General features: G+C 48.0%; 1 protein-coding gene across 1 annotated transcript in view; it reads right to left on the minus strand.

The window, feature by feature from the left end:
• Positions 1–5,695: 5,695 nt before the first annotated feature.
• The window catches only part of LOC308154000 (E3 ubiquitin-protein ligase RNF19A-like), a gene marked incomplete at both ends in the record, with an annotated part of 28,768 nt that continues 14,463 nt past the window's right edge, over positions 5,696–20,000 (minus strand). The window contains 5 exons of the mRNA XM_080527181.1: positions 5,696–5,827; positions 7,355–7,459; positions 15,647–16,288; positions 19,338–19,509; positions 19,688–19,831. Of these exons, the coding sequence (XP_080383307.1) occupies positions 5,696–5,827; positions 7,355–7,459; positions 15,647–16,288; positions 19,338–19,509; positions 19,688–19,831 (1,195 nt within the window). The remainder of the gene's footprint in view (positions 5,828–7,354; positions 7,460–15,646; positions 16,289–19,337; positions 19,510–19,687; positions 19,832–20,000) is intronic.

The following is a 20,000-nucleotide window of genomic DNA, read 5'->3' on the forward strand; positions in this document are numbered from 1 at the left end:
TATTCATCAGAGCAATTGCGCATCATCTCCCTGTCATCAGAATGATCACGCCCCTTTTTGGGTGATAGAAGTGGAGAAGTTTGACTGGCGGTCAATGGGAATTTCTGGTCTTCGCTACTTTAATCCGATAAAATAAGAAAACCGTAGTGCTTTTTAGATATTAGGAGCCCAAATCCGATGGCCAGTTAGGCAAACTATTATATAGTGTCGTTGCCGATCAATGATCGACGTCGTTATATAGAGAAAATTAATGAAATAGGGGTTGATTCATCAGAGCAGTCATACGTCATCTCCCTGTCATCAGGGATTTGTAGTTCTTCATTTGATTTGCCGTGTAAATCCCCAGACTGCCCAAATCCGATGGCCAGTCAGGCAAACAATTATATAGTGTCGTTGCCGATCAATGATCGACGTCGTTATATGGAGAACATTTATGAAATAGGCAATGAATGTGTGTCCTTTCAGTCTGCCTCCATCCATGTGGATGAACCACCCGACCCAAAGGCCTGAGGTGTTGTAGGAGGTATGAATATGATTTAGGGGGTATTTAGTATAACAGGCTAATCGGTTTATTGTGAGTTTACTTTGATTGTTTGTTTATTGCCTAGATCACCCTATTGAGAAGTCATATGGTTATGGGGGGTGATATTGCAAGGTAATTTAAGCACCTGCGCACCTTGCATGGCGGTAGTGGAGAGAGAGGGGAGCGACGTATTTTTGTTGACCGCATTATACGCATATTCTATACGCATAGTTTGTTATTTTTCTGGTTTTGATCGCTTATGGATTATTTTTGTACGTCGCCAAGTTTGATTGTTCTATTCAATAAATGCTCTAAAACGTACTTTTCATCTCAGCGGATTGTTTGGCGCGTCATACAATTACCAGCCCAGACCCTGCTTGCATCTCTCAGCGACTTTTTACTTTTGGATATCTATCTCGCTACATATAACCCTAACCCATATCCTGTCATATAAAAGTACCTTATTGAATCTCCAGGTAATGTATTTCTGACATCCATCATTTTTGCTGTCGTTAAGATACTTTATTTTTCTGTTTTGGTAGTCTGTCCAATGTGACACTTGCCCTCCTCCACCGGCCCTAGTTTTGGATCTAGCTTCCTGTTCATTATTTTCATGATAAAACGTCATAGCATCTTCATATACACCATACAGGATAAATACTGATTAACAGTAGGCTACTTTGGCAAATGCCCATTGAACAGATTTATTTATTATCCTATCTTAAGAAAACTAATGTAACACTCTCATCTGGGGATTTACACGGCAAATCAAATGAAGAACTACAATGCCTGATGACAGGGAGATGACGTATGACTGCTCTGATGAATAAACCCCTATTTCATTAATTTTCTCTATATAACGACGTCGATCATTGATCGGCAATGACACTATATAATAGTTTGCCTAACTGGCCATCGGATTTGGGCTCCTAATATCTAAAAAGCACTACGGTTTTCTTATTTTATGGGATTAAAGTAGCAAAGACCAGAAATTTCCATTGACCGCCAGTCAAACTTCTACACTTCTATCACCCAAAAAGGGGCGTGGACATGACGGGAGCCAAAGTACCCGGATGCGTTGCTCTGATGAATAGACCCCTGGCCCCACCCCTAGCCCCATATAGACCCCTAGCCCCACCCCTAGCCCCATATAGACCCATAGCCCCACCCCTAGCCCCATATAGAACCCTAGCCCAACCCCTAACCCCATATAGACCGCTAGCCCCACCCCTAGCCCCATATAGACCCCTAGCCCCATATAGACCCCTAGCCCCAGCCCTAACCCCATATAGAACCCTAGCCCCACGCCTAGCCCCAGCCCTAACCCCATATAGAAGGTGAAAGCTTGGGCATCATCAGCATATGTCAAGACTTGTGTGTGTGTGTGTGTGTGTGTGTGTGTGTGTGTGTGTGCGTCCGTGTGTGTCTGCATTTCTGTGTGTGTGTGTGTTTGTATGTGCATTTCTGTGTCTGTGTGTGCATGCGTGCGTGTGCGTGTGTGTGCATGTGTGCGTGTGCGTGCGTGTGTGTGTGTGTGCGTGTGTGTGTGCCAGGATCACCAAGGTGCTGATAGAGCAGGACGGGCCGGGCTGGAGGGAGCAGCTGCCTGACATCCCCCTGGTGCCCCTCTCTGCCCAGCAGCACCGCAGGGAGAAGACCCCCAGCGCCGCGCTCCTGCAGGCCAGGGCCGAGCGCGCCGCGCAGGAGGAAGGTAGCGCACACACACACACACAGGGAAATGCACAAACACACACACACACAAGGAAACGTACACACACAGAGAAATACACATATATATACACACACACACACACACACACACATACACACACACACACACACAGGGAAATGCACATACACACACACACACACACACACACACAGGGAAACACGCACACACAGGTAATCACACACAGACACAGACACACACACACACACACACACACACACACACACACACAGACTACTTTATTGTAATCTCCAGCGAACCACAACTTGAGTTGAGGAGCCCAGGGTTGTTCCACAACAAAGCAATTAAAAAGCAATCATTGAGCCTCGCATTCGAGTCGCTATCTTATTCTACATTTACATTTTGGGGCATTTAGCAGACGCCTTCATCCAAAGCAACTTACAACAGATACAATTGCCCAAGTAAGTGAGTCATCTATCCATCTATCCCTAAACAAGCTAGCCCATCAACAAGCTAGCCCCTAAACAAGCTAGCCCTTCAACAAGCTAGCCCCTAAACAAGCTCGCTCCTCAACAAGTTAACCCCTCAACAATCTAGCCACTAAACAAGCTAGTCATCAGGGGGGTATTCCATCAACGTCGCTAGAGAAAAATCCTGGCTTATTTTTGCTTATTTCGCAAGACTTATCAAAATAAGCCTGGAATTATCTTTAGCAACGTTGATGGAATACCCCCCTGGCCCCTAAACAAGCTAGCTCCTCAACCTGCTGCTTTCTTAGTCATGGAAACCACCCCTCTGTGTTCCAGATGGGAGTGTGTGTGTGTGTGTGTGTGTGTGTGTGTGATAACTGGGTTATAGAGAGGAGCTCCCTCAGTAGTCCTGATGATGAGCTTGTCTCTGGAGGCCATGAATTATGCAGCGTGTAACCAGACCCCAGTGGGCCGGTCAGAGGGCTGTGTGTGTGTGTGTGTGTCAGAGGGCCGTAATGGAACAAACCAGCTCAGGTTACCTACAGCTGGGAGGACTCATATGACTCTCTCTCTTTCTCACACACGCGCACACGCACGCACACACGCACACACACACACACACACACACACACACACACACACACACACCCACACACACACACACACACACACAATGAAGTGAATCAGTGAATCGAGTTACAGTTATGATCATAGAACACCATTGACTATGAAGTATGGACACTGTCATACAGCCCCCCCCCCCCCCGCACACACACCTCGAGACAACACAGATACACTGCACTGCACACCCAGGCAACCACAGACTCCCTGTCTGGTCATGATTTATTGATTGGTTATTGATTGGTTAATCACTCCTGAAAATGTGCCGATTCCACCAGTGTACTCCTCACTGTACAGCTTTACACGGTAAACACAATATCACTAGTTCATCAACTAGTTATAAACCATTTACAAACTAGTTATAAACAGGGGTGAAAGTGGTTTGAGTTTCTTACAGGAACTATAGGCTACTACCCCAACCTTCATCGTTTCATATTGTTCTCCTCCTGCCCCCAGCTTCATGCATCCCTGAACACACACATCGTGGTGTTGGTGTCGAAATTAGAAACACTTTAGGGCTGCCAAGTTTCACCAAAAGTTTGGAGTGAGAGTTTTTGGTGGTGGAGCGACCCAAAACTGTGCACGTTTTGGTAGCGGCGGCCCCTCTCTCCCACACAATTATTTGTGCTAGTTTCCTGCAATTTTAAACCAGCACAAGAAATGAAAATAATTGGAACATTTGATAAAACAAGAGAAATTCAGATAATATATCTTAAGTCTTAATAAACAAATACAGTAGCCTACAGAGTCTAAAACAAAATTGGGCCTCATCAAGTGAACTCAACCCCTTGGTCAGCAGCAGAAAGACCCTTGGTCATCATCTTATATACAGTGCATAGATGGCTATCATGTTATACAGTACATACCAGGGTTTTTTCCTGGGTCAGAATCAAGCCTTGGAGGTTGATGTTGTGCGCGCGCAGTGCGCCCACATTTTCTTTGAGGGACCCCCAATTGTTGTATTTGTATTGTAAATTGTAATTATTAATAATAATAATAATACGATGCGATTTGAAAGTACTAGTAAGCTACCAGATACGTATGCACATATTTTGCTACCAGGGTTGCCAGATGGAATTGACAATTTCCAGCCCAACCAGTCTAAAAGCTGTCGAATCCACCCGTCCAGTGTGACCAAAAGTAGCCCAACCTGGCAACACGGCTTGCTTATGGAAGCATATAGTGGACTAAATTCAAATGTTAATGCTATTTGAGATTGCATTTGCATGTTCCACTTTTGCATGCATTCTTTCAGACAATATTCAAATTCAAATGCAATTCTAATGAGCGGATGTGTTTCCTAGAACATATAAATGCAATTGCTAATCACATTATTGCATTACAATTTGAATATTGACTCAAATAACGCAGGCAAAAGTGGCAAATGAATATGCTATTTTGGGATTGCATAGTCATTTTCACATTAGAATGAAAATGTGAATTTTGTCAACTACAAAGCGGATGTGTTTACTAGAACATGTAAATGCAATTGCGTATCACATTATTGCATTACAATTTGAATATTGACTCAAATAACGCAGGCAAAAGTGGCAAATGAATATGCTATTTTGGGATTGCATAGTAATTTTCACATTAGAATGAACTTTTGAATTTTGTCAGCTACAAAGCAGCACATGACTTTGAAAATTAAATGTCAAATGGCTTTGCATTATCATTTTAATATTGACAGCGAATGTGCACATCAGGTACATGAAAATGAAAATGCAAATCATTAGAATTGCATTTGAATTTGAATATTGTCTGAAAGAATGCATGCAAAAGTGGAACATGCAAATGCAATGTCAAATTGCATTAACATTTGAATAAAGTCCACTATATGCTTCCTTACGGCGCGACTGTAATCCCGGTCGGACTGTCTCAGTGCCCAGTGTTGCCCACCCAACCACGTCGCGTCGCGTCGGGTCTACTGTAAAGCGGGTTAACATGTCCTTTTCAAAGGTATTAAAATAGACGCAAAGAAACATAACGTCAGCCATGTGTTTCCTTGTTGGAAATTATGGATCGTGAATCGTGATTGCTTCTGCACTCTGCAGCAATCGGATTTTGATTGACAGGCAGCTGCATCTCTTCCCCCAACGGACCGTTCCGGCCCACTTTCACCTATGGTTATAAACCCTTTATTATTATTTATAAACTAGTTATAAAACCCTTTATTATTATTTATAAACTAGTTATGAACCATTTACAAACTAGTTATAAACCATTTATAAACTAGTTATGAAACCCTTTATTATTATTTATAAACTAGTTATAAAACCCTTTATTATTATTTATAAACTAGTTATAAAACCCTTTATTGTTATTTATAAACTAGTTCTAAGCCAGTCTCAGGCAGGGTGACCTCATCACCTCCATCACGTGACACCTCCACTACCCAGGCTTCTGATTGGTCAGAAAGGAGACCATGCTGCTCTGTGTGCAGGATTCATTTCTCACATGCCCTTCCTCCTCCTCCTCCTCCTCTTCTTCCTTCTCTTCTTCCTCTTCTTCCTCCTCCTCTTCTTCTTCCTCCTCCTCCTCTTCCTTCTCTTCCTCCTCCTCTTCCTCCTCCTCCTCCTCCTCCTCTTCTCTGCAGCTAAGAAAGCAGAAGCTCGCTTCCTGTCCCTGAAGCAGGAAGGTAACGACCACGTGAGGAAGGGCCGCTTCCCCGAGGCCCTGGAGAAGTACAGCCTCTGTCTCACCATCCGCCCCGATGACTGCTCTGTGTTAACCAACCGGTCAGAGACACGCACGCACGCACGCACGCACGCACGCACGCACGCACACACGCACGCACGCACACACGCACACGTACCCAGAGACACACACGCACACACAGACACACGTACAGAGACACACAGACACGCGCACACAGAGACACACACACACGCGCACACGTACACAGAGACACACACGCACACATGGAGAGAGACACACACACACACACGCACGCACGCACACACGCACGTACACAGAGACACACACGCACACACAGACACACGTACAGAGACACACAGACACAGACACACACACACACGCGCACACAGAGACACACACACACACGTACACAGAGACACACACACACACACACACACCCTGGATGTAGCACTTAATCTTTTTTCTGTTTTATCTGTAAAAAACGTTGTAACACTGTTTTAAAAAGGTGCTATATAAATAATAATATTATTAATAAAATAATATAAAAGTTTATTATTATTATTATTATTATTATTATTTTAGGGTTATAGCTGTAGAGAAGGCGTCTATGGGGGATGTTAGTCTGTCATATACATTTCCACCAGTAGGGGGGGTAAGAAGCTCAGGTAAAAATCAATGACAGAGGCAACATCATCATCATCATCATTCCACTCCCGGAGGTGTCCAATCAGCTGTCCTCTTACTCAGGTAAACACACAAACTGACCAATGGCAACGCTACTCCCTCCTGCAGGGCGATCTGTCACCTGCGGCTGGGCAGCTTTGAACAGGCCAGAGAGGACTGTGACTCCGCCCTCAAACAGGAGCCAGCCAATAAGAAAGCCTTCTACAGACGTGCACTGGCCTATAAAGGCTTACAGGTGACTGTGCTGAGAGTCGATGCTAAGGTCACAGTTCACCGTGTGTGTGTATTTGTGTGTATGTCTATGTGTGTGTGTGTGTGTGTGTGTGGTAACAGCCTGTGTACATTGCCTGGCAAATCCAGGGACAGAAGGGAGTGATGTATGATGGGAAATAAACTCTCTCTCTCTCTCTCTCTCTCTCTCTCTCTCTCTTTCTGGCTGTGGTGGGTCCATCCATGCGTCTGTGTGTGTGTGTGTGTATGTGTGTGTGTGTCTTCCCTGTGTGTTTGTGTGTGTGTGTGTGTGTGTGTGTATGTGTGTGTGTGTGTGTGTGTGTGTGTGCCTACCCTGTGTGTGTGTGTGTGCCTACCCTGTGTGTGTGTGTGTGTGTGTGTATGTGTGTGTGTGTCTGTGTGTGTGTGTGTGTGTGTGTGTGTGTGTGTGTGTGTGTGTGTGTGTGTGTGTGTGTGTGTGTGTGTGTGCAGGACTACCTGGCAGCCAGCAGTGATCTCCAGGAGGTTCTTCATCTGGACCCCAACGTGTCTGAGGCTGAACAGGAGCTGGAGGAGGTGACGGGCCTGCTGAGACAGAGCCTGCTGCAGGGCACCACACACATACCCAGGGTAGGACACACACAAACACACACACACACACACACACACACACACACACACACAGGGCAGGTGATTAAAACCTTGTACTTCTTCATCCTCAGGCTTGACAGATATGAGACTAACATATCTGGTGGAACATGATGGGGATGGTGAGGTGATGATGAAGATGGTGGTGATAGTGGTGATGATGAGAGGATGAGGAAAAAACTGTTGGACAGAATGGACAGGTTGCCATGGCCACAGAAAAGGGGCATGTCCAGGCCGACAAACTCCTCCCATTAGTCAGGAAGCTCCTCCCACTCTCAGAGAGGACATGAAACGAACTGCAACTAAAGATGGAGGACGTGGTCACCTGACCTAGTCACATGACCTCAGAGAGCTTCATTAAAAACATTGTTGACGTGGCAGGCAGGGGGCGCTGTGGGGTAGTTCCTTCACAGCAGCTGCACACTTCACGCTACTATTTCCACACTGGAGGAGGAGAAGAAGAAGAAAGCGACCAGTCAAGACGCAGCTTCACCTCAGCATGCGCAGACACCCCCCCCCCCCAATGCGTGCTGGGGCGGCTCCATTTCAACGCTGTCAGTTAACAGTAAAGCACGCTGAAATTCCACATTCTCCCTTTTTGAAAAACGAATATTTTGGGGGGGGGGGAGAGGATTGGGAATTTCAGTTGACTTCCTGAATTGACTGAATTGAAAACGGAATTGATCCAGATTGCTGGTGTCCACAGAAACCAAACAAAGCTACTGGTCAGGGGAGGCTGGTGGAGGTAGAAATCAGAGGACAGGCTCATTGGAATGGAATGAGGAATGGTATCAAACACGTGTGTCATCCTCATTCCGTACCATGTCCTCAGATTTCTACCTCCGCCAGCCTCCCCTGGTGTGTGCCTTTGTCAGATTCAAATGGAACCAAACCCTCTGTTGACAACACTGTCGCTGACCTTTGACCCCCATGAGGGAGTCAGAGGAGGGAGTCAGTGTAGGGAGTCAGAGGAGGGAGTCAAAGGAGGGAGTCAAAAGAGGGAGTCAAAGGAGGGAGTCACGGGAGGGAGTCAGAGGAGGGAGTCAAAGGAGGGAGTCACGGGAGGGAGTCAGAGGAAGGAGTCAAAAGAGGGAGTCAAAGGAGGGAGTCAGAGGAGGGAGTCAAAGGAGGGAGGTAGAGGAGGGAGTCAAAGGAGGGAGGTAGAGGAGGGAGTCAAAGGAGGGGGTCAAAGGAGGGAGGTAGAGGAGGGAGTCAGAGGAAGGAGTCAAAGGAGGGAGTAACGGGAGGGAGGTAGAGGAGGGAGTCAAAGGAGGGAGGTAGAGGAGGGAGTCAGAGGAGTGAGTCAAATCAAAGTTGAGTCTGGTTTATTTGTTGTCACATTGAATACAAGTAAACAACGCAACAAAATGCCTGAGGCAGAGCAGCTACACAACACCCATCATCACCAACCGTAGAATGTCAGGATAATAGATCAAATATCACAGCTCTCTACTGGGGAACAGAAGTGGGGTTTCACAGCTCTCTACCGGGGTACAAAACTACATTTCACAGCTCTCTACTGGGGTACAAAAACTAAATTTCACAGCTCTCTACTGGGGTACAAAAACTACATTTCACAGCTTTCTTCTGGGGTACAAAAACTACATTTCACAGCTCTCTACTGGGGTACAGAAGTGGTGTTTCCAATGGGGGTTTGCGATGCGTTTCCCACCGGGGAACAATCATGTTTTAACTCTGATGCAGGTGACTGATGGTGATGACTGCTGACTATGTTGATGATGACACCCCCAAACTCACGAAAGAGTTGATTAAAATAAAAAAATGTGTGTAGTGGGGGTCAACACGGAGGTCAGCTGTGTGTAGTGGGGGTCAACTGGGAGGTCAACTGTGTGTAGTGGGGTTCAAAGGGGAGGTCAGCTGTGTGTAGTGGAGGTCAACTGTGTGTAGTGGGGTTCAAAGGGGAGGTCAGCTGTGTGCAGTGGGGGTCAACTGGGAAACTTCCACCTCATGCCTCAGTAGAGGGGCGTGGCTTCGGATTTCAACGCCCCCCCCCCGGCGGGAGTACCTACGCACGTTCGCCATTGGAGGAAATCAACTCCTCAGATGACCAAGATGATTGTATGGTCAATGTGTAGTCTAGGTCTATAATACAGTATTCGATTTGCTATGTGTTGCTCGGTTGCTTTCTACAGTACTGTGTTCAGCTGTGTGAACAATGCTGCCTGTCTGACGCTGCGTTTGGATCCGATAGTCTACAGATGATCTACTGCTGTAACTGTCAACAGCAGCTCTGGCAACATGCAACGGCTTGGTAGAGGGAGTTTAGGGTAAGTTTAAGGGTAGAGTAAGGGTTAAGAATAAGGATAGGGGTGCAGGTAAGGGTTAGGGCAGGGGTTCCCAAACGTTTTTGTCTCGTGACCCCAACAACTTGATTGCTATGCCAACACATAAAGACGTCCAAGTGTATTCTAGTCACTAAAAGATGCTCTGATTGGTTTGATATGAACCCCAAAACACTGCATAGGCTCCAGGTCCAATACACAGACTCTTAGTCTCCATACAAAACAAAAATGTTTGTGTCTTATTTATCAAATAATAGAGGTTGGTTTACATTTTCTCAGGGGACCCCCGATTTGAAATCAGGACCCCAGTATGTGAACTGCTGGGTTAGGGGACGGTTTCAGTCGTTCCGACGTTGTTGACAAGTTACTTAAAATGTCTCCTGTGTATCTCCAAACCATCTACAGTATGTTGGACTATCCAAAGAAAATGTTACCGTGAATACAGCAGCTATGAAGGCCTCTACGATCCAACAGTTGCACTGCTTTATTTTCCTGGTAATAAGCTGCACATAATGGCATTCATTCAACGATCGCACCCACCTGCATGTAAGGTTCACCAGCGCTGTACATAACGCTCTGTGGATGCGCTACTTCGACTCTAAGCCACGGACTGTTACTCAATTTCATAAATAAACTGACATTCTGCTTTGCACTGTGTCGTGTGTATTGTATCTTCTTCTGGTAGTGGTTTACACTTTCAGAGTCCATTACGACGGTGTGTACATGAACGGGAATCGCAACGCTGAAGTGTTGCAATCTTGGCCCAACTTTATACCGGTTGTTAAGTCGTGACGTGTTTCCGGGTCCAACGTTGGCTGAGGCGCTGTCTTCGAAATGCCGAAATAATAATAATAATAAATTATATTTATATAGCGCTTTTCCGAGGCTCAAATACCCTGACAATATGGAGAAAACGGGAAAGTGCTGTGTCCCTTGTTGTATGAATAGATCCGAGTCTAAAAAACGATGAAACTGTCATTCTACCGCTGTAGTTCACTGGTACTCTGGTGCGGAGCATTTCTGGTTAGGACCCGGAAATGGCTAAACGTCACTTTTGACGTCAGACTTAACAACCGCACAGGCGCTCAAACTGCAACTCACTGTTCATCGACGAGAACTGACAGCAACCACATACTCAAACACACACACACACACACACACACACACACACACACACACACACACACAACACAAAAGAAAATGGATTCATCATTTTTATTGTTTTTTAGATATGCATTTACACGCATATTATGACAAAAGCAACATTAGGAAACACATATTCAATCACCAGGAGGAGCTCCTGTGATAGGTCAGAACCAGGAAGTCCTCTCTGATAGGTCAGAACCAGGAAGTCCTCTCTGATAGGTCAGAACCAGGAGCTCCTCTCTGATAGGTCAGAACCAGGAGCTCCTCTCTGATAGGTCAGAACCAGGAGCACCTCTCTGATAGGTCAAAACCAGGAGCACCTCTCTGATAGGTCAGAACCAGGAGCACCTCTCTGATAGGTCAGAACCACCACCAGGAGCGGCGCCGGTCTTCAGAGAAGACAGAAATCACAGAGATCAGGAACGAAAGAGAAGAAAAGGGGGGGGTTCCAAACAAAGAAAAAAAGAAAATGAAAGAATAAACGGTCGCTTGTGGCATTGTGTCATTCCAGGGTGATCACTGAGCAGAGTTGAACACTAAGGCAGCCTTAAACCAACTGGGATTCATATGTTTGGAGTCCCAAGTCCCCAAATTGACCCCTGACAGGAGAGCAGTTCCACCCGGGAGGCTGAGGGAGGTCTTTGGTAGGCGGGCGCCAGGGGAGGAGGAGGGGGGGGGGGGGTGGCGTCCAGAGCGCTGTCCTTATTGGATAGGACGAGACACACGCTCCTATCAGAGCGCAGTGTGTGGTCGCACCTCTCGGACTAAAGCCCCTGATTGGTTGCTTGGGTGTCTTGGACCAGGACGGAGACAGGTCATAGGTCATAGGTCACTTCACTACACATACGTCTGTCTGTCTGTCTGTCTGCTCTCTTCTTCTGAAGACACGGGACGAGGACCTTTACACAGTGGCTGCATCCCAAACTGGGTTTCCTAGGATTCCTAGGGAGTAGGGGGCTAGGAAGTAGGGGGCTTAGAAAGTAGGGGGCTTAGAAAGTAGGGGGCTAGGAAGTAGGGGTTTAGGGAGTAGGGGGCTAGGGAGTAGGGGTTTAGAGAGTAGGGGGCTAGGAAGTAGGGGGCTTAGAAAGTAGGGGGCTAGGGAGTAGGGGGCTTAGAAAGTAGGGGTTTAGAGAGTAGGGGGCTAGGGAGTAGGGGGCTTAGAAAGTAGGGGTTTAGAGAGTAGGGGGCTAGGGAGTAGGGGTTTAGAGAGTAGGGGGCTAGGGAGTAGGGGGCTTAGAAAGTAGGGGTTTAGAGAGTAGGGGGCTTAGAAAGTAGGGGTTTAGAGAGTAGAGGGCTAGGGAGTAGGGGTTTAGAAAGTAGGGGCTTAGAAAGTAGGGGGCTAGGGAGTAGGGGGCTAGGGAGTAGGGGTTTAGAGAGTAGGGGCTTAGAAAGTAGGGGGCTAGGGAGTAGGGGGCTTAGAAAGTAGGGGGCTAGGGAGTAGGGGTTTGGAGAGTAGGGGGCTAGGGAGTAGGGGGCTTAGAAAGTAGGGGCTTAGAAAGTAGGGGCTTAGAAAGTAGGGGGCTAGGGAGTAGGGGTTTAGAGAGTAGGGGCTTAGAAAGTAGGGGGCTAGGGAGTAGGGGGCTTAGAAAGTAGGGGTTTAGAGAGTAGGGGCTAGGGAGTAGGGGTTTAGAGAGTAGGGGGCTAGGGAGTAGGGGGCTTAGAAAGTAGGGGTTTAGGGAGTAGGGGGCTAGGGAGTAGGGGTTTAGAGAGTAGGGGGCTAGGGAGTAGGGGGCTTAGAAAGTAGGGGGCTAGGGAGTAGGGGGCTAGGGAGTAGGGGGCTTAGAAAGTAGGGGTTTAGAGAGTAGGGGGCTAGGGAGTAGGGGACTGTTTAGGACGCGGCAGAAGAAACCAACTAGCTTTTTAGAAAAAGGCAACAAAGAGGTACAAAAAACCATTTGCATCAAAATGGCGAACGAACCAGAACACGCCGTTAACCCACCCGACGAACCAGAACACATTCTGACGATGATCCAGCTCAGCTCTGACCCGCCATCCTTTACTCCAAGACAACTAACCACTTCACTCATAGAAATAGAAGGAGTAGAACAGATTTGGTCCCCTGGACCGTGGCAATGTGGCGAGCGCACCAAAAAGATGGCCGACACAGAACTGGAATGCTACATAATCGTCATGGTAATCATTGTTGTGTAGAACACAACAGAGATATGCTACACATTCCGAGGCGTCGCCATAGCAACTAAACATCGTTTTGACTGAACATTCCAACGTCAGTTTGAGGTGAGTTGGTTGTTCAACAAAGCTGTGAACTAAAATGTCCAAATGGGACAAAAACAAGATGGCTGCCTATACCCCCACCATAGAGTGCTGAGTTCTAGGACTTTCCTTAGATTTCTAGAGAGCTCTGTTCTGTCTCGTCTTGTCTTCAAGAGGACAGTATTGTCTCAGTTTGACTCTCCCTCTGCTCCACATCCACATCACCCCCACCCACTACCCACAAGGCACTGCTGTAGATCTGGAATGATTGGATAGGTGTAAGCCTGGGGAAGCTGGAGGAGTTTGAAAATGGAGTACAGGCTGAGCGTAATGCATGGAACAGAATGAGGAGCGGTGTCAGTTTGATAGGTCCAACGTTTTCAACCTCCTCCAGCCTCTCCTGGGTAGTGCTTCCAGGTCTCCAGGGGGGATGGGGGGCTGGTGGGTAGAGGCTGGTGGGTAGAGGCTTGCGGGGGGTGGATTTGGGGCTCAGCACCCCCACCGCAAGGAGAGGTGGGTGGAGGGAGACATCGGAGGACGGGCTCATTGTAATGCGTGGAACGGAATGCGGAACGGTTTCAAACATGTGTGGGTCATCCCGTACCATGCATTAACAATGCCCCCCCAGTCCTCCGACTTCTACCTCCGCCAGCCTCCCCTGCTCTGCTGGTGGTCAAACACAGGTGAACACCAGCGAACACAGGTGAACACAGGTGAACACAGGCGAACACAGGTGAACACAGGTGAACACAGGTGAACACAGGTGAACACAGCAGGGCTTCTTTAACAACACCACCACCAGGACAACAACAACAGTAACACAAGCTTTCCCAAAACGGAAAATAAAAACAGAACCATAGAACAAAAAACAACAGAAGCATCACATCTTTCACAAGAGTAATAATAACATCATTTTCATATAAAGAATCATCACGGGAAAAGGAACAAAAAAAGAAAAGAGAAGAAATATGACATAATGTTTGTCTGGTCCCTCATAGGAACACATATCTATATAGATATAGATATATATAGATATATATGTGTGTTCATCTGTTTGACGGGTTTAACTGACAGCTTGACAATCGTTTCGCTGTGGTGTGTGACGCTCCAGCTGCCAGGCCTGGGTGTGGGTCTCCCCCCCCGCCACCCCCTCCCCCCATCCCGGCTCTGAAGTCCTGGAAACATCCTTTTTCACGTCCAGGAGATCCTGACTGGGTCAGGAGGGGGGTTCCAACCCGGGTCTCCCAGATAAGGAGGAGACCCAAGCGTCGACCCTGAGGCCCGAGTGGACGTCGTCGAGGTCCGAGGGAGAGGCTTGAGTTGACAGGTCTCAGAGGGCGTGGCTACAGGTCTCAGAGGGCGTGGCTACAGGTCTCAGGGGACTACAGGTCTCAGGGGGAGGGGCTACAGGTCTCAGAGGGCATGGCTACAGGTCTCAGGGCTACAGGTCTTAGGGGGAGGGGCTACATGTCTCAGGGGGAGGGGCTACAGGTCTCAAGGGGCATGGCTACAGGTCTCAGGTGGAGGGGCTTCCTCCTCACCAGAGTGTGACTCCTAACTGCCTCCGCTACAGTGGCCCAGAGGTGAGTAGCATCACTGGCATTCAGGTGTTAGGGTTACACACACACACACACACACACACACACACACACACATACACACACACACACACACGTCAGTGGCATTGTGGATAGTCTCTGTAGATCGGGACAGGGACAGCATCGGGACAGGCTGAATACTGCTCCTCCCGCCTCCCTGCTCACACCCATCCTCACACATCCAACTCTGACCTTCATAGGACTTCCTGATCCCTCTAGTGTTTCGACCAACGGCCAAAGTCTCTTGGCATCACGTGACATAACGTCTGGACCTCCCAGGCCCTCAGCCGGCATGATCACTCACGTCACTCCTTAGGAGCTAAATCAGCCAATCAGATTCCTCGGTCTAACTCTTCTCACGCTTCCTCCTATATCTATACTCTTGTCATCACGTTCGCTTGGACATTCTCTACATACCATCCTGTTCTCTTCACCACACCCTGACCACCTGTCAGACCACCCAGACCCCTAGCCTGGGTTAAAGACCCAGACCCCCAGACCCCTAGCCTGGGTTAAAGACCCAGACCCCCAGACCCCTAGCCTGGGTTAAAGACCCAGAGACCCAGACCCCTAGCCTGGGTTAAAGACCCAGACCTCTAGCCTGGGTTAAAGACCCAGACCCCCAGACCCCTAGCCTGGGTTAAAGACCCAGAGACCCAGACCCCTAGCCTGGGTAAAGACCCAGACCCCCAGACCCCTAGCCTGGGTAAAGGGTGTCGTGCAGTTCCATTCAGTGGGTTGCAGGTTAGCGTCGCTGTGAGAGCTAGCGTTAGCTAACAGGAGAAACATGAACAGTCTGCCTGTGTGTGTCTCTCTCTCTCTCTCTCTTTCTGTGTCTGTGTAGAGAGCTAGATCTCAGTCTGAATACAGCCACTCCGTACTGGGCTGGAGGAGGAGGAGAGGGGGTGGTGGAGGAGGTGGAGGCGGGGCTCTGTGACGGTGTTGTTGTTGTTGTAGTTGTTGTTGTCGTTCTCCTTCAGGTCCTCTTCCTCCTCCACAGTCAGGGAGTCCAGGTCAGAAGCCCTCAGGAGCCCCACGCTCTCCTCCGCGATGTACAGCAGGATGTGGGGGCTGACCCCCGCCGGGGGGCCCGGGGCCGAGGGGGGGGGCAGAGAGGGGGCCAGGGGCAGGAGGCCCCCCACCACCAGCGACGGGCAGACCTCCAGACGATCATGTTCCACCTCCGTCATGGGGGTGGCGACGTTGGCGGTGCTGACGTTGAGGTCGGGGAAGGAGGTGGCAGGGGCCGCGTCGGGGGGCCGGGTGTCGGGGTCCGGGGGGGGTCTGGTGGAGGAGGTCTCGGGGTCAGAGCAGCTGAACTCAGAGGAGCGGCTGCTGCAGTGGGAGTCAGCCACGGAGGGCAGGGAGTCGCTGAGGGAGGGGGAGTCCGTCTCCGAGGAGGAGTTGTTGGTGCTGCGCCGCTCCAGCAGGTGGCAGTCCAGGCCCTCGCTCGATTCGTTGATATTCGTCCTGCTGCCTCCTCCTCCTCCGCCGCGGGCTCCGCCCTTCTTGCGCAGCTTCCCCTGAGAGTCGGAGAGAAGAGGGAACGTTGTTAATGGTCTCTTCCCTCCGGAGTCTAAAGACCTCTCCTCTCCTCCTCAGACCTCCCCACCCCCTAATACCCTCCATCCCCCTGCTCTCCTCATACCTATCCACCCCTAAGACCTCTCCACAGCCTTTATCCATCCCCCTCTCCTCTTCTCCTCTGACCTCCCCAACCCCTAAGACCTCTCCACAGCCTCTATCCATCCCCCTCTCCTCTCCTCCTCAGACCTCTCCCTAATACCCGACATTACCCGAATTTGGAACCACCCGCCCCCCTTAGAAAGAGGAATTATTACGGATGTAAACACCAAACATCTGACAAGCAGGCTAAAATATCTGCGTTTTTTAAACGCACCCAACCCGAATCTGGCGAGTGGCAAGCCCATAGGCTCGTTGGTAACATTAGTCCGCCAGTAGTCTCGCATAGTCAAACCTATCTCCACACTTCGTTTCGCACTGTGCCGCGCTGGAGAATAATACAAGATTGTGCGCGAGACGCGAGAGAGTTTTTGCCGGGTGAGATGTCTGCAGATGAAAGTAAGCAAGTTGAAACGTTAGCAAATATCCTTGCTGAGTGTTCTGACAGAGAACGTTGGTTAAAATTGGTCGTTATTATTGTGACTAGAAAGTGTGTGACTATAATTCCATGGTGTAAATAGTCAAAGAACTAGCAAGCTAGCTAGCTAGCTCAGAGGTGATGAGATGAGCTAGTCTGCTGCACACTTGCCAGCTAAAGAGCTAACTGGATGCACGTGACTTTATTATTTTAGTTAAAGTAGATATACAATCTTTCTTATTCTGCTAGAATTGGGCTTCATGGTAATACCATAATGGCATATTTACAGTACATGGACAGTGGATTGAAGCATTGGAAATGTCTTTTTTAAAATTTTTATAGTTGGACATTATCTTTTTTCAGGTGATTATCTGACTGCATTGCCCACAGCAATCCAAAAGCTATTATAATTATGTTATAAATTGATATGGATCAATTTATACCTCTTATTAGATTAGAAATACTCTGGTTGTTATGTTTGCCTTTTGGTTGACAGCAAAAGAGGGAGAGGAGGATAGAGAGATAGAGAGGGAGAGAAGGAGAGAGAGCAGGATGGTGTCGGCACACCAGAGAGAGACAGCAAGAACCAGGTGAGAAAGTGGACAGGTAGTCAAGACCACATAAGTAGCCTTGTGAACCGATGGTTCTGGAGCCTAACGGCCCATAGGGCAGGAGCCTATCTCCTGTTTCCGTAGCGTGAGGCGGCTTGATGTACAAGTACACCCCCTGGACATGACGCTGGTATGTCGCAGGGTCTTACCCCCTGGGGGGGGGGGGGGGGGGGTCCACGGTCCATGCCACCCCCCCAAGGGAGCAAACCTAGGGGAAACACTGTATATATATATATATATATATATAGCCCCCCTGCCCTGGATGGACCTGGATGCTTGAAAGTATGTGAACCCCTTGTGCAATCATAGATTTTTTTTCTTTTTACCTTGAAATCTTTATTTAATCAGAACCAGTCTTTTTTATCTGACATAACAGGTTTATATTTAACAATTCCATATGTTGGTTTAGAGGGTATCATGCGTGTAGTAGGAAAACTAAATAATAAAGAAATTAGTGCAGGTGCAAAAATAAGTGAACCCCAAGTTGCCTTGGTTAAATCAAGTAGGTAAGTAGAATCAGGAGGGTAAATAATAGGGTACCAAATTAACCAGTTGAAGGACAGATCTTTAGGAAAGAGTGCGGGTGCGACTCTGATAAATAGAGATAAAAAACCTGGTCAGCTTTTATTAGCTGTTATTCATCGAGGTAAATGCAAAACACACCATGCCGAGTGGAAAGGAGATCTCAGAGGACATCAGGAAGAGGTTAGTGAGAGCACATCAGCCTGTGGAAGGCTATATAAGATTAGAACTCCATTACAGGTAAATCATTTACATAGGGAGAGCATTTAACATGACAACTCGGCCTAGAAGTGGACACCCTTCCAAAATATCCCCAAGAGCCACAAGAAAAATAACAAATCAGGTAAAAACCAACTCAAACATAATATTTAGAGATTTGCAAACCTCCCTTGCTGCATCTCAGGTAACAGTGCATGCTTCAACAATAGGAGAACACTGAATCAAAATGGCATTCGTGGGAGGGTTGCTCTGCTGTCAAAAAATGTGTTTTTGGCAAAAAACAACAACACTGTGTACCACCAAAAGAACCTTATCCCTGCTTTTCCTCCTCTGGACCTGCATGACTCCACATCATTAAGGGATCCATGAGTTTTGAGGTATAGCAGGATATTTTTTAACAGAACCTCAAGCCATCAGTCAAGGAGCTAAAGCTGGGCTGAAAATGGACCCAAAGCATTCAAACAAATCTACCAAAAGAATGGCTGAGGATAAAGAAGATTTGTGTTTTGGATTGGCCCAGTCAAGTTCTGACCTAAATCCAATTGAGATGCTGTGACAGGACCTGAAGCGTGCAGTTCATGCCAGACACCCCTTAAACCTCACTCAATTGACTCACCTCGGTAAGCAGGAGGCAAAAATATCTCAAAACAGATGTCAGAGACTGATTCGTGGCTATATGAGTCGTTTACTCCAAGTTATCGCTGCTAATGGAGGTGCCACAAGCTATTGACTGAAGACGTTACACTTATTTTTGCACCTGCAAGCATCACTGTATAAAGTTTTATTCCTGATGGCACTCTGATCGAAGGTTTTACTTAGGATAACTGATGTACAGTAGATTCACTTCCGTAGACAAATGTAGTTATTGTAAGTCGCTTTGGTTAAAAGCGTCTGCTAAATGACTAACATGTAAATGTCAATGAGACGGTATTATATGCGCATCCCAATAAATATATGTAACTGGTGCTTCTGTTGAAGTGGAATTGTGGCTGTTTGGTTCAGCAGCAATGTAACTTTATTGATCCCCATAATGAAATATACAACTTTATTGATCTCCAGGATAGAAAAGGAACTCCACTGATTTCAAGAACAGAATCTAACATTTTATTGAACCCCAACCTTGCTCTTCTTGCCCCCCGAGGAGGAGGGTGGGGGGTCCATGGAGCAGCACCCTGGGGGGCACGGCCCCCCCGCCAGCCCGCCGCCGTCCTCCATGCTGCTGCTGGCACTGTGGTGACGAGGCTTCACCTGCTGAGACTCCACGTCTACCTGCACCTCCACACTGCTGTCTCTGAACACACACACACACACACACACACAGACACACACACACAAAAACACAGAGACACACACACACAGAGACACACACACAGACACACACACACACACACACACACAGAGCCAGGGTTAGGATCATTACTGGTTCATAACTCATAGACCCAGCCATAGCTTTGGTGCTAGCTACTAACCTGTCTAAAGGAGCATAGGAGCTGAGTATAGACCCAGCCATAGCTTTGGTGCTAGCGTTGTCGCTGATGGTCCCCAGGCTGACGGTAGCAGACTCCCCACTCAGACTGCAACGCTCCTTCTGGATGTCTGCCTGCACCTCCAGTCTGGAGGGAGGGAGGGAGGGAGGGAGGGGGGGAGGGGGGGGGGAGGGGGGGAGGGAGGGGGGAGGGAGAGAGAGGGTGGGAGAGAGAGGGAGGGACAGACAGAAGAGTTAAATATACAGATGAACAGCACCATGTAGCAGACGTGGGTATTCGGTTGGCTTGGCTAGCA

Source organism: Nansenia antarctica (assembly GCF_963989245.1).
Source record: "Nansenia antarctica genome assembly, chromosome: 3".
NCBI classification, from domain to species: Eukaryota; Metazoa; Chordata; class Actinopteri; order Argentiniformes; family Microstomatidae; genus Nansenia; species Nansenia antarctica.